At 44.6% G+C, this 17,500-nt stretch overlaps 1 protein-coding gene across 2 annotated transcripts in view; it reads right to left on the bottom strand.

Annotated features, from left to right (window-relative positions):
• Positions 1-13,443, bottom strand: part of TSPAN5 (tetraspanin 5) — an 89,725-nt gene extending 76,282 nt beyond the window's left edge. The window contains exon 1 of one of the 2 annotated variants that reach the window (XR_013990488.1): positions 13,268-13,443. Coding sequence is in view for 1 of the 2 variants with exons in the window: in XM_081021213.1 (XP_080877339.1) it covers positions 13,268-13,348 (81 nt within the window). In the remaining variant the exon portion in view is untranslated. The remainder of the gene's footprint in view (positions 1-13,267) is intronic. The other variant, XM_081021213.1, reaches the window with a different exon arrangement.
• Positions 13,444-17,500: the final 4,057 nt, after the last annotated feature.

Here is a 17,500-nt window from a genome sequence, read left to right as displayed (position 1 = left end):
AGCCCTGGAGAGATGTCACCAGTCAGTGAAGACAATACTGAGCTTGATGGACCGATGGTCTGACTCTGTATAGGCAGCTTCCTGTGCTCCAATGTTCCTATCATCTTTGTTGAGACCTTGTGCTGTGCTTTAGATCTATTCCATCTTCTTTTTCCAGAGTGCATTTGCTTTTGTTCAGAGTTGAAAACAGCCTTCTGCAGCAAGCTACCAAGTGCAGAGGCAGACTGCACTGAATAGGAACCTGAAATTGACCTCCTGCACTTAACTGAACCACAGTTATGAAACTGCACCACAGCCCACATACAAAGCAGTGGCCCATGGTTTTATCTGACATGCACAAGCTGGAAAGAGCCTGAGTAAGACTCACACCCATGTACTACCCTTCCTTTGCTGCCCCGCCTTGTTCACACAGCCAGGAGAATGAGTTTGGCAGCATTCTCAATTTGTGGTGTCATTGTGGTCTTTGGGTAGAATCCGAAGGAAATCTATTCAGCGATCACTGCACAAACCCAGTTCAAGCAACCACCAGAAGCTATTCCAGCTTAGTAGCAAGGTACCATAGCTAAAGCCACAGGTATGTCATTTGTAAGCTGCATGCTCCATACAAATATGAGCTTAACGGCTTCCCACAAGTATGGAAAGATGGTCACGCTTGGTTGAGAAGCAAGGGAGTTCACTTCTGGAGGTCTCACAGTCTAGTTCCAACAGTTGACTCTGGAAAAGCTAAAAGAATAGCATTTGCACAGTACATCAAGTCTTACATCCCTGGATGCTGACTCACTAATCCCCATGCTACAGATGGGGAAACAGAGGCAAATTAACCAGCACTACCTAACAAGTCACCTACCTTGGCCAAGATGAGGTTTGGGCCCAAGTTGCCCAATGCTCGCACTCCCAACTCCTGGACCAGCAGATTCACTTTTGGCATGAGATTGCAAACAGCAAATGGTGAAATTGTCTCACACTGGATAATGTACTCACTATACTTGTCAGAAGAAGCAGCATCTCTGCCCAAGAGACCACCACTCATAAGATAGGTAGCACGGCTTAAACTAGATCTGGGTCAAGGTTTAGTATGACTCCCGCCTTGTTACTGCAAAGCTCTTATCAAAGGTCTATTAGTGTCGCAAGTAAGAATTTATGCAGGATGAATGACTTGGCCAAATGAAAACCAGAATTTCAAAATCAATAAGCCTATTGGTAAGAAGTGTGGTGGCATAGCGCATGCCTTGCCTACAGAAGGCCAACGGTTCAATCCCTGGCATCTTTAGGTAATTATGTGAAAGACCCATCCCAAATCCCAGATGGCCACTGCCAGTCCGTGCAAGCAATAAAGAGGTAGTTGGTTCGACTTGGTATAAGATGTTCCTATCATGTAGATATGCTTTCAAATATCATGCACTTCAGTGACCTTTCACAACTGGTGGCGTTAGGGAAGAAAGAAGCCAAAACCATGCTGGTTTTCAGTTTGCTTGCTCACATCCTCTGAAGCAGCAGTGGGGAACCTTTGCCCCCCCCCCATGTCACTCCTGCTTTTAGGGGTCAGGCAACAATATATTCCCAGCAATTATCTTAGATGCTTTAAAGAAGAGTCAAGAATTCTAAATAAAAAGACCACCACATGCAGGCACAATCCTACGCATGTTCATGCAAAAGCAAATCTCACTGTGTTAACGAGGGCTTGCTCCAAGGTCAACGTGTTTAGGATTGGAATGAACCACCATGAAAAAGGTATACAAGGAGCCTGTCTTAGGGCAGACTTCAGGTATGTGCCCATGATTCTGTAACTCCTGTGCCTATTAAGGGCTGATAAGAATAGTCTTGGCAGTATATATATAAATGTTTTTACTAAATACAGAAAAGCACTTTCCACTTTGACAGCTTATGATTCTGCTAGATAGCGCAATGAACTTTTAAAAAACCTTAAATGGAGCTCAGATCAGAGAAAATGAAACCTCACTGCTTACTCAAAGCCTTTTCTGCCACATCTATTTATATAAATTACCCATTATGTTCAGTTTATCAATACTGGTTATGGACTGTAACTTTAGACTGTCCAAGCGGGATGTGGATTGCAAACTAAACATATTTAGGACCTGCCCAGACCACAGAACACTTGCCCTCTCATAAAAGCCTGTAAATGCCTAGAACGTGTGGCAGCCTAGACTGCCCACAACCAAACTGATCCCATAGCAAGGCTACAACCAAAAAGTCTGAGGTAGCAGGCAACACCTTACAGTTTTATGTCGGGGTGAGGCACCACTTCATCTGGAAAGCCAGATCAAAAAGCACCCAACCCTCTGCAGGCCTCATGTGAGGGGTGAGCAGGACTGCCCACCTGTCCATCACCTGCTGTTTGGCAACAGGTGGATCTCACCCCATCAGAAAGGTGTGCATTCAGCAGCACTTTGAAACAGTGCTGCATGTAAGTCATGGCTGCAAAGGAACAATTGGGCATGCACCCCAAACATTTTCTCCCATGTACCACCAGTGATCCATGGATCAGAGTTCTGGATCCCCTGCTTTAAGGCTCCTGATTGTGTTCCTTTCATCCAAAGCTTTACCTGTCCCACACACCTGATGTTATAGGATGTCAGAGACAAGTGGCAGGTGGGCGTTAGCAGCCAAAAACTGCCTCACAGGCCAAAATGGGCAGTCAGACGGACCAAATTTCCTTGGATGTTTTTTTCTCCTTTGGAGTTTTTTTAAGCAGAGGCTGGAAGGCCACCTGTCATGGATGCTCTAGCTGAGATTCTTGAATTGCAGGGGTTGGACTAGATGACCCTTGGGGTCCCTTGCAACTCTACAATTCTCTAAAATTTGGCCCATGGACTGGAGGTTCCCCACCACTGCTCCATGCAATCGCTGAACCAGAAGGCTACTGTACAGCCATATGAGCTGCTAGCCACTTTTATATCCTGCCAGTCCCCAAGACCCATGTTAAAAGTGAACATTCCTCTCCCCCCACCCACAGCCATGTAAAGATCTCTGGTTTAATCTGTTCAAGGAGGGCCTTACACTCTGTTTATAACCTGGTGCTTAGCTTAATTTCTTTTTTTCTATTTTTACTGTAATTGTGGTTACCTTACTTCTGGAAACAGCCACGTGAGGACAGAGTCCTACAAAACGTGCGAGTATAAATATTTAGAAGAAATCAAACGAAACTGCAAGACCCAGTTGCAGAAAGGAGTCTGCTAATGAGAATACAACAAATCTCCTAGAGATTTGGTCCAAGAAAATCCTCCTAGCGATTACTTAAGACCAGTGTCAGAGAAGGCATTATGCTACTGCCTTGGGTTTGTATGAGTGGCTGACAGAGACAGGACACAGAAGCACTAGAAGGCTGGCAAGGGCCGATTAAAATGCTGACATTCTCCTCAACTGATAGCCACATCAAGACAAAAGAGCCATTATTTACTGCTGCATTCCATTAGTATCATGTATAGATTACTTGGCATACAAGTCATTTCACAATCCTGGCCTTGTTCTTTCTTGCTTTCTACCCTGTAAAGCAAGTTGTTGTTTTATGGAAAGAGAACTGAGGCTTAAAGATGTCTTATCAAGACTACCTGTAAGTTCCTAGCTGAGTTGGTAATGGTCCCCTACCCACAATCCATAGGGTTGTGCATGTTTGTTTTCCTCCACTGCCACTTTAGTCTCTTAGGCTTCCCCCAACATCAGAAGCATCAGGCCATGAAGATGAGCGATCATCACCCTCTCTAACAAGTGAGCAAATAAGGGCATATCCATCTGGTGTGTTTGCAAAAGACAGGAACAATACGCTCCCCTCCACAAACCTGTTATCAGAGGTTGCATCCCAGCTACACCCAACCTGCTTTGCTCCTGCACATTTGCTCTTCGGCTATTTAAGCAGATTGCAAATAATGGCCATGGCTCTTTTTGAAGTCTTTTCACATCTTTTCCCCACACTGGATGAAAACCAAAAGGCTCTGAATACGCAGCTGCCGCAACCAAGCCAGCTCCCATTAAAGTCAATGGGAGCTACTTGTAAATAGAGGCTGCACAAATGAGGCCCCAAATGTTGTGAAGGCTGGAAAACTCCCTTTGTGCCATGCAAAAGCCGCAGGAGCCAAGCACGCAGCACACTTTCAGATCTGCACACCGCTTACTTGAGAGCTAATATTATTTGGAGGGGAAGAGAGGGAGAAGTCTGCCAGATCTTCTTTCTTATGCTTTACATTGAAAAATAAAAAGGGCGCCAACAGTCTTTGTTTCAAGTCATTTCACATGCTAAGCTTTCTTAGAAGCGTGACCCAAACCTATGGTCAGGGCAACATGTGGCTTGGTGAGCCATAATTTGCAGCTCCTGATGTAGAGATTCCATGGGAGATTAATATCACCATATCCTTATCCTGTTCTTGCACAAGGAGGTTGTCAGGTAAAAGTAGAATGTGCAACTCTACTGGAAAGCGGCAACTGGACCTTGGGAGCAGGTAACTTTGCCTACCTGTTCATACCACTGAGCTATTCAAGAAGCCCACCACAGCGACTTAAAGCCAAGACTGGAAACATGGAAAAAAAGATCCCTGCAACCTGTAACTTCCAAGGAAGAAATGACAACACTTATGTTGTCTAGCTCAGTTTTCCTTTTGGCTTAGGAAAGACAGCGAGTAGCAGCTGGAGAAGTGGAGCAGGGAACAAAGAGAAATACAGGGCTGATGTAGGGTTGCCCTCTGAGGGTCGCAGGTCAGTGGCAGGCAGGCGCCAGAGGCAAAAGGGGGGGCAAAGTAGCTGGTGTCAATTTTACCTTTGTACACTAAGCTAGTTTCTACACACACAAACACACCTTTCTTTACCCACCATCCAGTCAAGCAAGGGGCCCTTGTCAGAATGCAAGGAACACATTTCAGATAGGAAGAAGCTCTTGGGGTGTAAAATACGGCCAGCAAGGGGTGTAGCCTGGGGACAGTTCCAAGGGCCAGGCAGAAAGGCGGGAAAGGATGTTTTTGGCCCCTGGGTCTGAGGTTCCCCACCCAGACTCTAAAGCCCTTTTGCCAGTGCCGCCCAGTCAGTAATCATGCTTGGCAGGGCCTTCTTTGTGGTGGCTCCGTTTCTGTGGAATGTCCGCTCTGGCAAATTGCATCTCCCTCCTTCATTGTCAATGTTCAGGAGAAACGTTTTTTAAAATCCTGGTTTAAACCACATATTTGATGGCTGAATAATACTGAAACAGCTCTGAGGTGGTTGTTTTTACAATCAAGTGGTATATACATCTTAATAAATAAAAATATTAATTGCAAGGCTGTTTTTCAATGCTCTTGACGCTCATTTACTTGGTTTTTAAAAATAAAAAACAAACCTACTGCCTTGTTTGCCATCCTATGAAGGGCAGGATAGAAGTTTAATAAATGAAGCGAATTGTTTGTCCGGGCCCACCCAACTCAAATAATCTGCACATGTTTTACTTGGAAAACCAAAAGCAAAGCTAGACTAGGGTAAAAGCATGACTGTGAAAGCAGGAAAAGCCAGGGGAGTGCAAAGCATTCAAATAAGAGCAGCGAATATCACTATTTTATTTCCACACCAGCTGCTCTTTTCAGGTTTCTAAAAAGACCTTTATTGGCCCAGTGCCTAGCTACAATTTAGGTAGCTTTTTTCATCAAGGACCTGCACGTAAAATCTTGGTTCATGTATGTTTATGCAAACTTTCAGGGAAATCCCATTTGAAAACAACTGGATTATATAGACAGGTGTTAAGAATGGACAGTAGAAATCTATTTGAAGGATCAGGCCTAAAGTGGCAAATAATTGGCTTTTACATAATTTGATTATGCATGCTTTCACTGGTTGCAGCTGAAAAACCCTTCCTTGACTACTGTGCTACCTAGACAAGAATAAGGTCTAGCCTGCAAACAATATTCAGAAGCTGTATTCCATTAGCCATCCTTAAGTATAACTGGAATTTGCAAGCCCATTTCAAACCCTGGTTTCAAAAACTATAATTAACATTAACCAGGATTCCCATCTTCACCACATAAATTAATGCAATGTGAAAGCCATAAAGAGGAGGGGGGATGGGGATGGGAGAACAGAATTTACACATGTGAGCAGCGCAGCTTTTCAAATCTGGTTCCAATTGAAAAACCTGTTTTGAAGTAAACTTATGCTATGCCTGTACTGGACGTATGACCTAAGGATGCTTCAGATGTTTTTCTCCTGTTCAGAGATCAATTATTTGTAGGAAAGCAAGCAAAACCTGCATGTAGATCTCTATATGAGATGACTACATGCAGAGACTATTCACTTGCGGCTTTCCTGCATTTTCCCTACAAATTACTGGGCGAGAGTTCCTGAAGACACTCTCCCAAACGGAGCATCTCTAAAACCTCAGGCAACGACGCAAAAGGGCCACACAAGGAACCTCAAATAGCCAGCTCACATCATCACCAGTTATTTAAAGCACACTGCTTCCCCAAAAAGAATCCTGGGAAACATAGTTTGCTCCTCGCTGAGCTACCACTCCCAGCACCTTAACCAAATACAGGGGGGGATGCGGTTCAAAGGTATTGTGTGGACATGACCCCAACATTTTCCATGGGCTCTCCCCTTCAGACCACAGCTTCCTATGTTGCTTTAAAAATTGCTCCTGAATGTCAAGACCCTCTCCAAGGTGGTATCGTCCTACGCAGAAGGATCTGCAATGGGAAAAGGAACTGGCAGGCCCATTTGGGCCTGCGTATGAAAGTCTCTGGATACCAGGTATGACTCTTCCCCAGCTCTTAATCCAGGGTACACAAGCATCACGCTGGCGTGGCTGCCAAGCAAGCTGCTGTTACCATAGATTCCCATTTAGCGCTAATGAATTGCCTCCAGTCACTATCTGAATCCAGCTTGTACTTTACTACCTAGAGATAAATACATCAGTTGCCACTTGATGTCAAAACCAAAGGGCTGAAAGTTAGCATGGGCATCAGCCTACAGAATGGCGCAGCTGCCTCAGCCAATTTGCCCTTTAGGTCAGTAACAAGATGATGGGAGTTTGGGCCTTCCACAAGGCATAGAGCTATAATTCCAATATATATAAAGAAATAACAAAGTTCTTGCACCATGAGAAGATGAAATAAATCCTAGGGTAATTTAGAAGAGCGGCCATTTTTATTTCCCGAAGCCTCTGCAACTCATTGCCATGGAAAAGTATTCGCCCCTTTCAAAAGATGCTATTAACGATTTGCAGTCAAGTTAGCTGTTGCCCAACAGAGGACAGCATGCCTTTCACTCTGCTTTTCCCCAGAGAACACTTATATAACCAGATTTAGCCTGCTTTCTGCCAATCTTCAAGTCAGGAGACAATTTAAAACCTCCCATATGGCTAATACCACAAAAATAAGCCCAGCACGTGCTCCACCAAAAAAAAACCCCACAGCAAATGTTATGAACTCATGTACTACTGAATCTTCTTCCTAGAATACATTGGACCAGATCCTGAGACTAGACAGGTTCCTGGTTTGTGAGATAAAATCCTAGATGACACAGTAGCCAAGATAAACTTGTGGGAGTATAGCACAAGTCAGCTACAAAACAAGGACATTTCGGAACACATGAAGCTGGATGGATTGGCAGGCTGGTTTGTCTAAGACAAAATGCTAAATTAAAACATCTCAACCAGGTGTGGCCCTGCAGGTGCTCCTCAACTATCAGCCCCAGCAAGCATGACCAACCGCCAGGGATTGTGGGAGTTGTAGTTCTGCAAGATCTGAACTACTGTGGGGCCAAAGGTTCCCAAATACAAAATTACTGTACCCTGATTTTAAGTTCTTGTTTTAAGTGTTCAAGGGACATAGCTCTTAAAGGCACCATGTGATATAAAGTGCAATCTTTTACCTCAGTATTAGCACTTCACAATTCACACCACCTTTGTCTTTGTCAGTGAGGTCAGAGGCAAAGAATGTTATCACAGAGATGCTGCCCACTTAAAGAATTTAGTCAAATAATTGTACAGTTTAATGTTATTAACTGTAATTTTCAAATATAACAATGCACAAGTTCTCACATAGTGATCCGCATAGGACCACCTGATCTAAATAAACTCACATTGTGAACTTTCCTGAAGAAACAAAAAGGCAGGCACCATCACAGAAGAGGTGCTGAACCTTACAAGATGAAAAGAGGAAGGTGTCTAAGAGGACACCCCAAAGTCTATTATTTGGATACAAACTTGGCCCTCCGTGCATGGAAGGGCTACTTCCATACATGGAAGGAACCAAGTTGCAACAGACGTTCACTGGAAGAAGGGGAGATTCCCCCTTCCTGGATCCTTCCCCACTTTCATGTCCTTCCTGAGGGTCCCCCAATTCTCCAGAACAGTCTATAGAAGGTATGGTCTGGAAGCACACCAGGTCTGGTCAGTGTCTGGATTGGAGACCTCTAGGAAACCACATGGGTTTAGGGTTCCATGATGGAAGAAAGGCAGTGTAAAAACTAAATAAATAAATGTATTTTTAAATCTCCTCCGGAAATCAGAGGGTGGTTTACAAGATAAAAATACAAACATAATAACAAACAAAAACCATAGATATTATTATCACCATGCCTTTTTCCCAGTGCCTGGCCCAAGGTGACGCACATCATAAATTCAAACAGATTCAACTAAAAACACACAATAAATATAGCTTTGACAAAACAATGAACTAAGAAAGCCTATTAAAAAAACAGCACTGAAACACTTAAGCACACAAAAAGGCATCACCCATGCTCAAAAGACCTTGCTGTAACAGCCAGATAGTGGCCAAATACCTGTTTAAACAAAAAAAGCATTTGCCTGTTGGTGATTTGAAAGCAGAGAGGGGGACGGCCACGCCTTTTGTTTAAGGGAGTTCCACAATCTAAGAGCAGCTACCAAGAAGGCCCTCTCTACATCAAGAGGCAAAGAAGTAGTAAAGAAGCTATCAGTAAAAAAAATCACCTTTCGCCCTTTCCTTCAGCACAAGCCAACCTTCGCTGAACACAAGCCTAGACCCATCCCACATAATCTCTTTTAAATCAAAACTACTGTATACATTATAAATGCAATCATCTAAACAATGCAGGCTCAGTTTTCACACATACCGCGAACATCACCTTTAAGTCTCTCCCTGTAATTTTAACCCACAGCTGAATTACCCACACATTTCTGAGTGTGCAGGAATCTGGTTTTTAAATGACACTGGGAACTGTACAAGGCAGCGGGTTTACAGTGACATGTTAATCTTCGTTCACTTCTGATGTCTCCCAAGTAGAGCTGTGCCCTGTGTGAAGCCAATTATTGCTCCTCTATGCAAAATTAGTGGCATGGCCTGTTCAGGACCAGCTTGCCAGACAGTCATTTCTGAACCAAGGTCCAGGAAGTGCACAACCACATTCCAAGTTCACCAATACCTTCCACACAACAGAGAATAATCATATCAACAGATTAATGTGGTCCATGAATCAGATCTCCAAAAACTTCAGGAGAATTTCCTCACACTGGCTTTAAACTAAAATGTACATGCCACAAAAACCTAGTTTTGAGTTAAATTATGTGCTTGTTCAAATTTGGCTCATGCTGCTACGGATACAAGGATATGCATGCATGTAAGGATATGCCATGCCATTTTCATGGACACAATGCAATATGCAAGGAGCCAACTCACACCTCAGCGAGTTGGATCCATGAGTGACCAGCTCACTCACATGCTAGTGTTGAACAAGAAAATACTCAAAATTAGCTTTAATGTAAAGTATGAAGCAGTCTTCAGCCTAAGGTCTGGTCATTCTATTAAAATGTTCACAGTGAACATTCACTGAACATGAATTGGAAGCAGATGTAAGCCTAGCATTTTGGAAGTTACTTCACACTTCAAACATATTTTCTACCTTATCTTCTTCCTCTCCCGTGGCCACCTCCCCAAACTAAGCAACAAGATCCACCTGGTAGCTAATTGGCTCTTCATCAAAAGGCGCCCAAACTAATCAGCCAATTTGCAGAAACACGGTGCAGTTAAGAAGACCACAGTGTGTAGGCAATGCTTACTAAAGATATTCAGCAAATTCAGTTCTAAAATAAACCTACCTAGCCTGAAACTGTCCTGCTTCTGTGCCGTCATGATGGCAGCTAAACCAAAGTGACACTCTGGCCTCTAAGTCACTAATCTTTAACTGGTGGGTTGGGACCCACTAATTGGTCACAGCCTGATCCAAGGTGGGTCACAATGATTAAGAAATGGGTCCCCAGGTGCATATTTGGATTAAAAGCGGGTCCTGCGTCTGAAAAGGTTGAAGATACCTGCTCAAAGTAACCTCATAGCAGATCAGGCACTCACTACTGTATGATGTATGACACATTCAGCCCATGTTCATTCAACATATTCGTCAAGTATAAGAGTCTGGGAGATAGAAAGTCTCTTTAGCAAACAACCAACCCCCTACAGAATGCATTTAGTCTGAAAACATCCTAGTACTCCAGGTCTAAAGCTAAAATGGAGAAGCAATTTAAAGTCAGGCTAATGGTACTGAAAACTGGTTTCATGAGGATTTCAAAACTCCTGTTCGAAGTCTGCAAATAATTACACCACCACTCCATTCATTCCTGCTACATTTAGAAAACCAGTCAGTGCGTCACAGTAAGTCATTCCAACACCCATTAACACATCTCCAACCTCTTAATAGGAGAAAGGTTGAAATTCAACAACTCTGCTACCTGTGATAACTGGACAGGTGATTCAAGCATCAGAAGCATCTTCTCCAAAGCATCTTTTGCACAACTCTCCTTGGAATACAAGCATTTAAAAGATTAGAGCCAGGGAACCACCAAAGTTACATAGTACAGGGTCATAACAATGAATTAGAGAGGAACTTCTTTTTTTTGTCAGCATGCCAAATTGTGCATTTCAGGACTGATCCCAACTCTCATAAGCATACAGTCTAGAACCTGTAATATGCTCTCTCCAAGAAGGCTGCATGATTCATTCTACTGTGCCTTCTTTGCCAGCTGGGGAACATCTGAATTCATCACAGTGCCCACCCCCTCCCCCATCCCATTTCAAGAACCAATACTATGGACAGCTGAACAGTCACTGCAAAAAAACACTGCACCAGATTTGTAGCAGCACAGATGGGATTCAAATATGACATTAGAAAGAAGCAGGGAACAATAGAGCTTTGGCACTCCATGGCAGAACAAGAAGGGGGGGAGGGTATCTAAAAGGTGCAGCAGAAGACTAGTTTTATTTTTACCTGCCTTCTCTAGCAAGAGGTGAAAAAACAGAAAAGGAAACCTTAGGTAGAGTAGAGAGAGCGTCATATGCATCAGCCTGCTTTTAAAAATCAGTTTTCAATCTAGAACATCAGAATATCTTCAGATATCTTCCTCTTACTCCTAATGCCAAAAATGCAGCACTATTTTAATTTAATGTCAATAGCATAGCTATTATTATTTTGGGCAGGAGCTAAAAGATCTCTTTAGGCATATGCAAGTGATTTGATGAACCCACTATGATCATAACAGAACTACCCAGGTCCTTCTGCCACACCAGAAACCGCACAGCCCCTGCATAGCACTTTATCCAAGTCTGGATTTTTTAGTTTGCTAGTAAGAACGCAACACTACAACTATGTCCTTACACGGGCCTTTCTTAGCAGCAAGATACAACCAAGAGTCTTGTGATACTGAAGGTTCACATATTTATCACAGCGAAAGCGTTCATGGACCAGGGCCCATTCGCCATATGTACAAAGCAGCCTCCTCCACTGGCAGGTTCAACAGCAACATTAACACCTGGTTTCTGTTCCAGGCCTTTGGCCGCATCTCCATTAACTTCTGAACCCAAGTGCCAGAAATAATCAAAGCTCTATCCTGGCAACAAGGAAAGCAGGAGGAGGATGGGTGACACTTCCTTCCTTTCCATATGGAATAACAGATCAGAATTGCTTTTAATGTATTTCCATATAAACTAGCCACAGACTTACAGCCAAGCCTACTTTTGCAGTCTCTCAACTTGAAATCCAGAGCTCCTCTTGCGCTCTGTGTTGTGTGTATGTGCACACACCCTCTCCATTAACAGGGAATCAATTTCCTTTATGTAATGTCCTGCTCACAAGTAGGGTTAGTTCATGAGAGCTCTCCTATTGACCCAACTTCGCTGCAATGAACACCAAATGCTATTTATTCAATTGTTTCCAGAATCCATTATCCCAGTCAATATCCCCATTTCTGAAATATCCATACGAACACAGCCTGCTACATCCCTAAAGGTTCACATTATGTAACAATAATTCAAATATGTAAAACCTCATATGGCATTGTGGTGTGTGTGTGTGTTTAAACACACACATACACAGAGGCAGCAAAAGGCTTTTTTTCAAAGGAGAAGAGCATTCAAAGCTACAGCAAATTGCGAGGAAGCAGTGGAAAGAGCATAGTGATGTAATATTCCAACATACAGTTCCAATCCCACCAAAGCAGGGGCAGCAAAACAATTAAAAAGGTTGGGGGGTGACTCAATAGGTGATCTGTATGCATGCAGAATTTCAAGCAAATGCTTATCCTAATCCCAATGTATATTCTTTTTTCTTTTAATTAAAAAGGGGATCTATTTTGCAGCGGCAAAGTACTGTACACAGTTCTCTTGTTTCTGCTGCATTAACAGGAGCCCACCACAACGGACCCATTTCTTACCTACAGTCGTTGTGTAACCCTTCTCTCCCAACAACACAGCTATTTAGCCTTCCAGGAACACTTGGAACACGGCATTATGCCTTCTCCAGTCCATGGAAATCTTATCAGTCCCTTTTAAACCACAACAATAGGGGCAAATGGGGGGTGGGGGTGGGGGTGGGGGTGGTGGAGAAACAGAATCACACCTTGCAAGGGGATCTACTGTGGGGATGGTGGAAAAACCAAGCCGTTCCTTTATTATCCACGGAACATGAAAGACTATGGCCAGGAAAAAGTCAAATACTGCCCAAAATGTTGGAAAGGGGGGGTTCCCTGTAAAGATCACCCCACTAAAAAACATCAACACGAAGACACACACACACACACACACACACGTATCCTGCTAGGTTATTTACTTCATGAAAAAACCCATTCCCGCTGAAGTGCCTTGTGTTTATTTTCTGCTGGGCTTATCTCTCTCTCTCTCTCTCTGTCTCTCTCTCTCTCTCTCTCTCACACACACACACACACCTCCAATTTCTCTGGAAAGGGGTGGAGGGCTAAATCCTCGCCCAGCTAGAAAATGCACACGAGCCCCACGCAGCTTTGGCCCATAAAACGAACCACTCCACTTACCCAGAAAATGACATTGAAGCCGAATATGAAATATTTGATGCAACAACTGACTTCAGGGCCCTTATAATGCTTCCCGGACATCCTTGGGGTTCATGAAGACACTTCGCGCTTGCAGCCCGGTTTGGGGATACAGAGAGGAGGGCGGGAGAGAGAGAGAGAAGAAAAGGTATTGGGGGGGGGGGTGTTGAGGAAAAATTGGAAAGGGGGTGGGGAGAAGGGGGCGAGAGGAGGGAAGCGCGAACCGCCGCCGCCGCGGCAGATAAAAGATGCAGGAGCCGGAGTGGCAGGCAAGAGAGAGGCAGCAGGCTTGGGCTCAGGGTTGCCCGGAGCGCGCAAGCGGCGAGTCCCCGTGGGGCGAGTGCAAGCCCCGCTGCTGCCGCCGCTGCTGCTGCCTCCTCCGCCACCTCCTGCTTAGGCACATCGAGGAGCGGGAGGCCGAGCCGCCGCCGCCGCCGGAGAGCGCGGAGCAGACGTTGCCGGCGCTGCCCGGAGGGGGATGCCGCTGCTGCCGCTGCAACCGCCGCCGCAGGCAGGTCGCTGCAGGAGCCGCGCGACGAGATCGCCTCGCTCGCTCGCTCGCTCCCCCGCTGCCGCTCCTCCTCCTCCCTCCTCCCTCCGCCCACCCCCGCCTCGCTCCGGCAGCAGCGCGCAGCCTCCTCCCGCCGCGAGGGCCGCCCCCTCCGCAAAGAAGGGAGGCGCCGCGCGCTCGCAGGCCGAGACGGAGAGAGAGGCGCGCGCGCGCTCCTATCCCGAGACAGCGGGCCGCTTGCCGAGGAGCGCTTCGCAGCAGCAAAGCCACTCTCTGCCTGCGTACCCCGGGGGAGCTGCCCAAGGCCGGGCGTCAGGATTGGGGGGGGGGGCGGAGGCTTGGCCCGGCTCGCTCTCGCTCTCTTTTAAAGAGGCGCGCTTTCATGAGCAGCCTCAGCCAAAACCGCCGCCGCCACCACCTCTGACCCACCGCGGGGTGGGCACCAAGCAACGCAACGCCAAGAAAAAGGGGCGTGCAGATTTGCATCAAATGCACAGGTGCGGGTTGGTTCGGGGTTCCAACGTGGGCCGCTTCGACCCCCTTCCCCGCCCCACGCAGAAAGAGGCTTCTACTAAATGAACGTCAGCAGTAACAAGATGGGGTAAATTCTGGTAAAAATCCAGCAAAAGCCTTCCTAATCGCCATCGGTAATAACAGTTCCATGTCATCTGGCAACCGTCCAAAGGAAGATTACAAGCGGGGACAAATTTATAAACGATTTTTTTTATTTATTTATTAAATTTGTATACCACCCTAGCTATACCGGTAGATCTCAGGGTGATTCACAACATAAAATTACAATATACATGGAATACATAATGAAAATAAAAACAAAGACATCAAATGATTGTGCATGCTTTTGTTACGGGAATATCACACCCTTCAAATAAATTTCTTTGGTAAGCAGCAATTTTCCTCTTGGGTTCAACACTTTCCAGCTCCCCACAGTAAATATAGGATCCTAATAAACTATGATACTGAGTAAGACCATTGGTCTATCTACCGAGGTATTCTAGTGTTTCCCAAAATTGGGTCACCAACTCTTTTTTGGACTACAGTTCCCATCATCCCAGACCATTGGTTCTGCTAGCTAAGGAGGATGAGAGTTGTAGTCCAAAAACAGCTGGAGACCCAAGTTTGGGAAACACTGGCCTACACTAACAGGCTGTGGCTCTCCAGGAATTGAACTTGGGAACTTCTGCAAGCAAGGCAGATTCTCTGCCCCTGAACTGTGGTCCTTTCCCTTCCTATTGAAAAAGAAAGGTGCCCAGTGACCCATATAGTGAATCACATGAATTGCTCACCTGGCGAAACACCTGCCATGTTTGCATACCTCCCCTTCATGCAGCAGTCCTATCATGTAAAATAATCCTGGACTGACTGTTTTCAAGACCTGCAGTCTTAAAAATGCTTTCTTAGAAGTAAATCCTCCCCAATTACTCTCTAGCAAATTTTCCCAAGAATTGTAACATGATCTGGAGAAAAGGATTTCATGGCCTCTACATTTAGCAATTGCATTGTGACATTTAATAAAAAGTGTGCTGCAGTCCATGAACATGAACTATTCACTTGCAATTTTCCTAGCTACTATCCGACTGCAATCTTATCGCGTAGCCTTTCTCAACGAATGGTACTTGTTTATTCAGGCCCAGCAATATTTTCTGTATCTAAGGTCTGTGACTGTAATAAATCCGTTCATTCGTATCAATGGCATGATCACTTTATTTACTGACCCCCATATAGTTTCCTGTCGCTGTCCAGCTGGTCTCACCTTTTGCATCAGACAGAATACTAAACTTCCTGAAGATTACAAGGGAAAACACCACAATTTAGCAAATTGCTGGTTTGCACCGGAACAACCTGTTCTAACGAGAAGCCTCTGCTTTGTTTTCTTTGATCCGCTGCTGGAACTATCAGTACTATTTAGCATTTTATTCAGCACAGCGTACGCAGAAGTGACACAGTTCCTGCCTGCTATGAGGTCTTAGAATGTAATTTTCAATGGGGTCAGTACCAAAGGGAAATAACAGGGCTTGAAGAGCCAGGTCTGCGGCAGAAAGCCACAGGGACGCCGAGGCTCACATTGGTTCAGTAAAGGTTTTGCAGAAAACCTTTCGAAAGATTTCGAAAGAACTATTAAATATTACTTGTGGTTTATATAATCTACTAATAGCCTGTATGTTGTTGCTCGATATACACAACTTTGTCAATGAGTTCATAGGAAGGAGTGCAAGGATGTTACAGGCTTGACTTTCTGCCAGTAGATAATGAAATACCATTGGAGGCCGCCATTTTGTTTAGCCTCACACACATGCTCCAACAGGCACAGAAGGCTCGGTCAGCAGAGAAGGCGGCTCAGTGCTGCTGCTATGGGCCCCTTTCTCCCTGGGGTTGGGCACAGCAATAACAAGGAGCAGAAGCTGTAGTTGCCCCTCAATGGGCACAGAGAGAGAAGAAGTCAGCTCCCCTGTCAATGGTGAAGACAAGGAGGACAAGCAGCAGTGACTGCCATAATTGCATAAGCACTAGGACAATAAAACTATACCAATTTATACAAGAATGTATGGGAATAACGTATACAGTGGTACCTCGGGTTAAGCACTTAATTCGTTCCAGAGGTCCGTTCTTAACCTGAATCTGTTCTTAACCTGAAGCACCACTTTAGCTAATGGGGCCTCCTGCTGCTGCTGCGCCGCTGGAGCATGATTTCTGTTCTCATCCTGAAGCAAAGTTCTTAACCTGAGGTACTATTTCTGGGTTAGTGGAGTCTGTAACCTGAAGCATATGTAACCTGAAGCGTATGTAACCCGAGGTACCACTGTATTGCTCTCTCACTTTTTGCTTATTTTTGCTTTTATATGTATATATGTATATATATGTTTTGCTTTTATATGTATATTTGTTGTTTTTCTCTCACACACTTTTCCTTTTTTCCCTGTATCACTTTCTTTTACATGAAATCACCTTAATAAAATAATTTTAAAAAATAATTGCTGAGCCTTCTCCCTCTGGGTTCATGAGACAGTAGCAGGGAGCCAGAATCATCTCCCTTGGAATCCAAAGATGCTTTGCCCAGGGGCCTATTGATAACCATGGTGCTCAAGGGCCCAAAAAAAACCTGGAGGCAAACTTGGACCATGATCCCAAGAGGGACATGTGGAGTGTGGCTAATTGGCTAATAAGCAGCGTCTTGGAATGGTCAGTCATCATTGTTGCAAGCATTCCCTCCCTCCATGTATTGTAACGTTTGGTAAGTGTAGTGATCATAATACATTCCACTGGCTTCATTCCTTGTGGTTCAGACTACACAAGATGTGCAAGGTGTACACGAAGAACGATTCTTAATCCTTTGGTTTCAAAGACGTCTCCCTCCTGAACATAAGGGTTTTCTCTTTTCTCATCAAGAGAGGGAATGGACAAATATAAAAATGTTTTGTTTTTTTTTTGTTATAAAACAGCTATAAAACGCAACATCCAAACATCTGGTGGTGTTTTCCACGAAAAGACAGTTGAAATTGCCCATGAAAACCTCTGCAGAATGCTGGAAAATGAACAGCATGATAGATGTGTTACAGTATGCTTGTGCTCGCTAGATCTGACTTAAGAAATCCAATAGGGATCAACAAAGGTACTAAGGCTGCTGCCCATCAACTGCATTGAGTCTTGCGGCACCTTCAAAACCCACAAATTTATTACAGCATAAG

The sequence above is a fragment of the Podarcis pityusensis genome (assembly GCF_964106645.2).
Source record: "Podarcis pityusensis genome assembly, chromosome: 9".
NCBI classification, from domain to species: domain Eukaryota; kingdom Metazoa; phylum Chordata; class Lepidosauria; order Squamata; family Lacertidae; genus Podarcis; species Podarcis pityusensis.
Note: the sequence above shows the minus strand (reverse complement) of the source record. Positions and strands in the feature narration are given on the sequence as shown.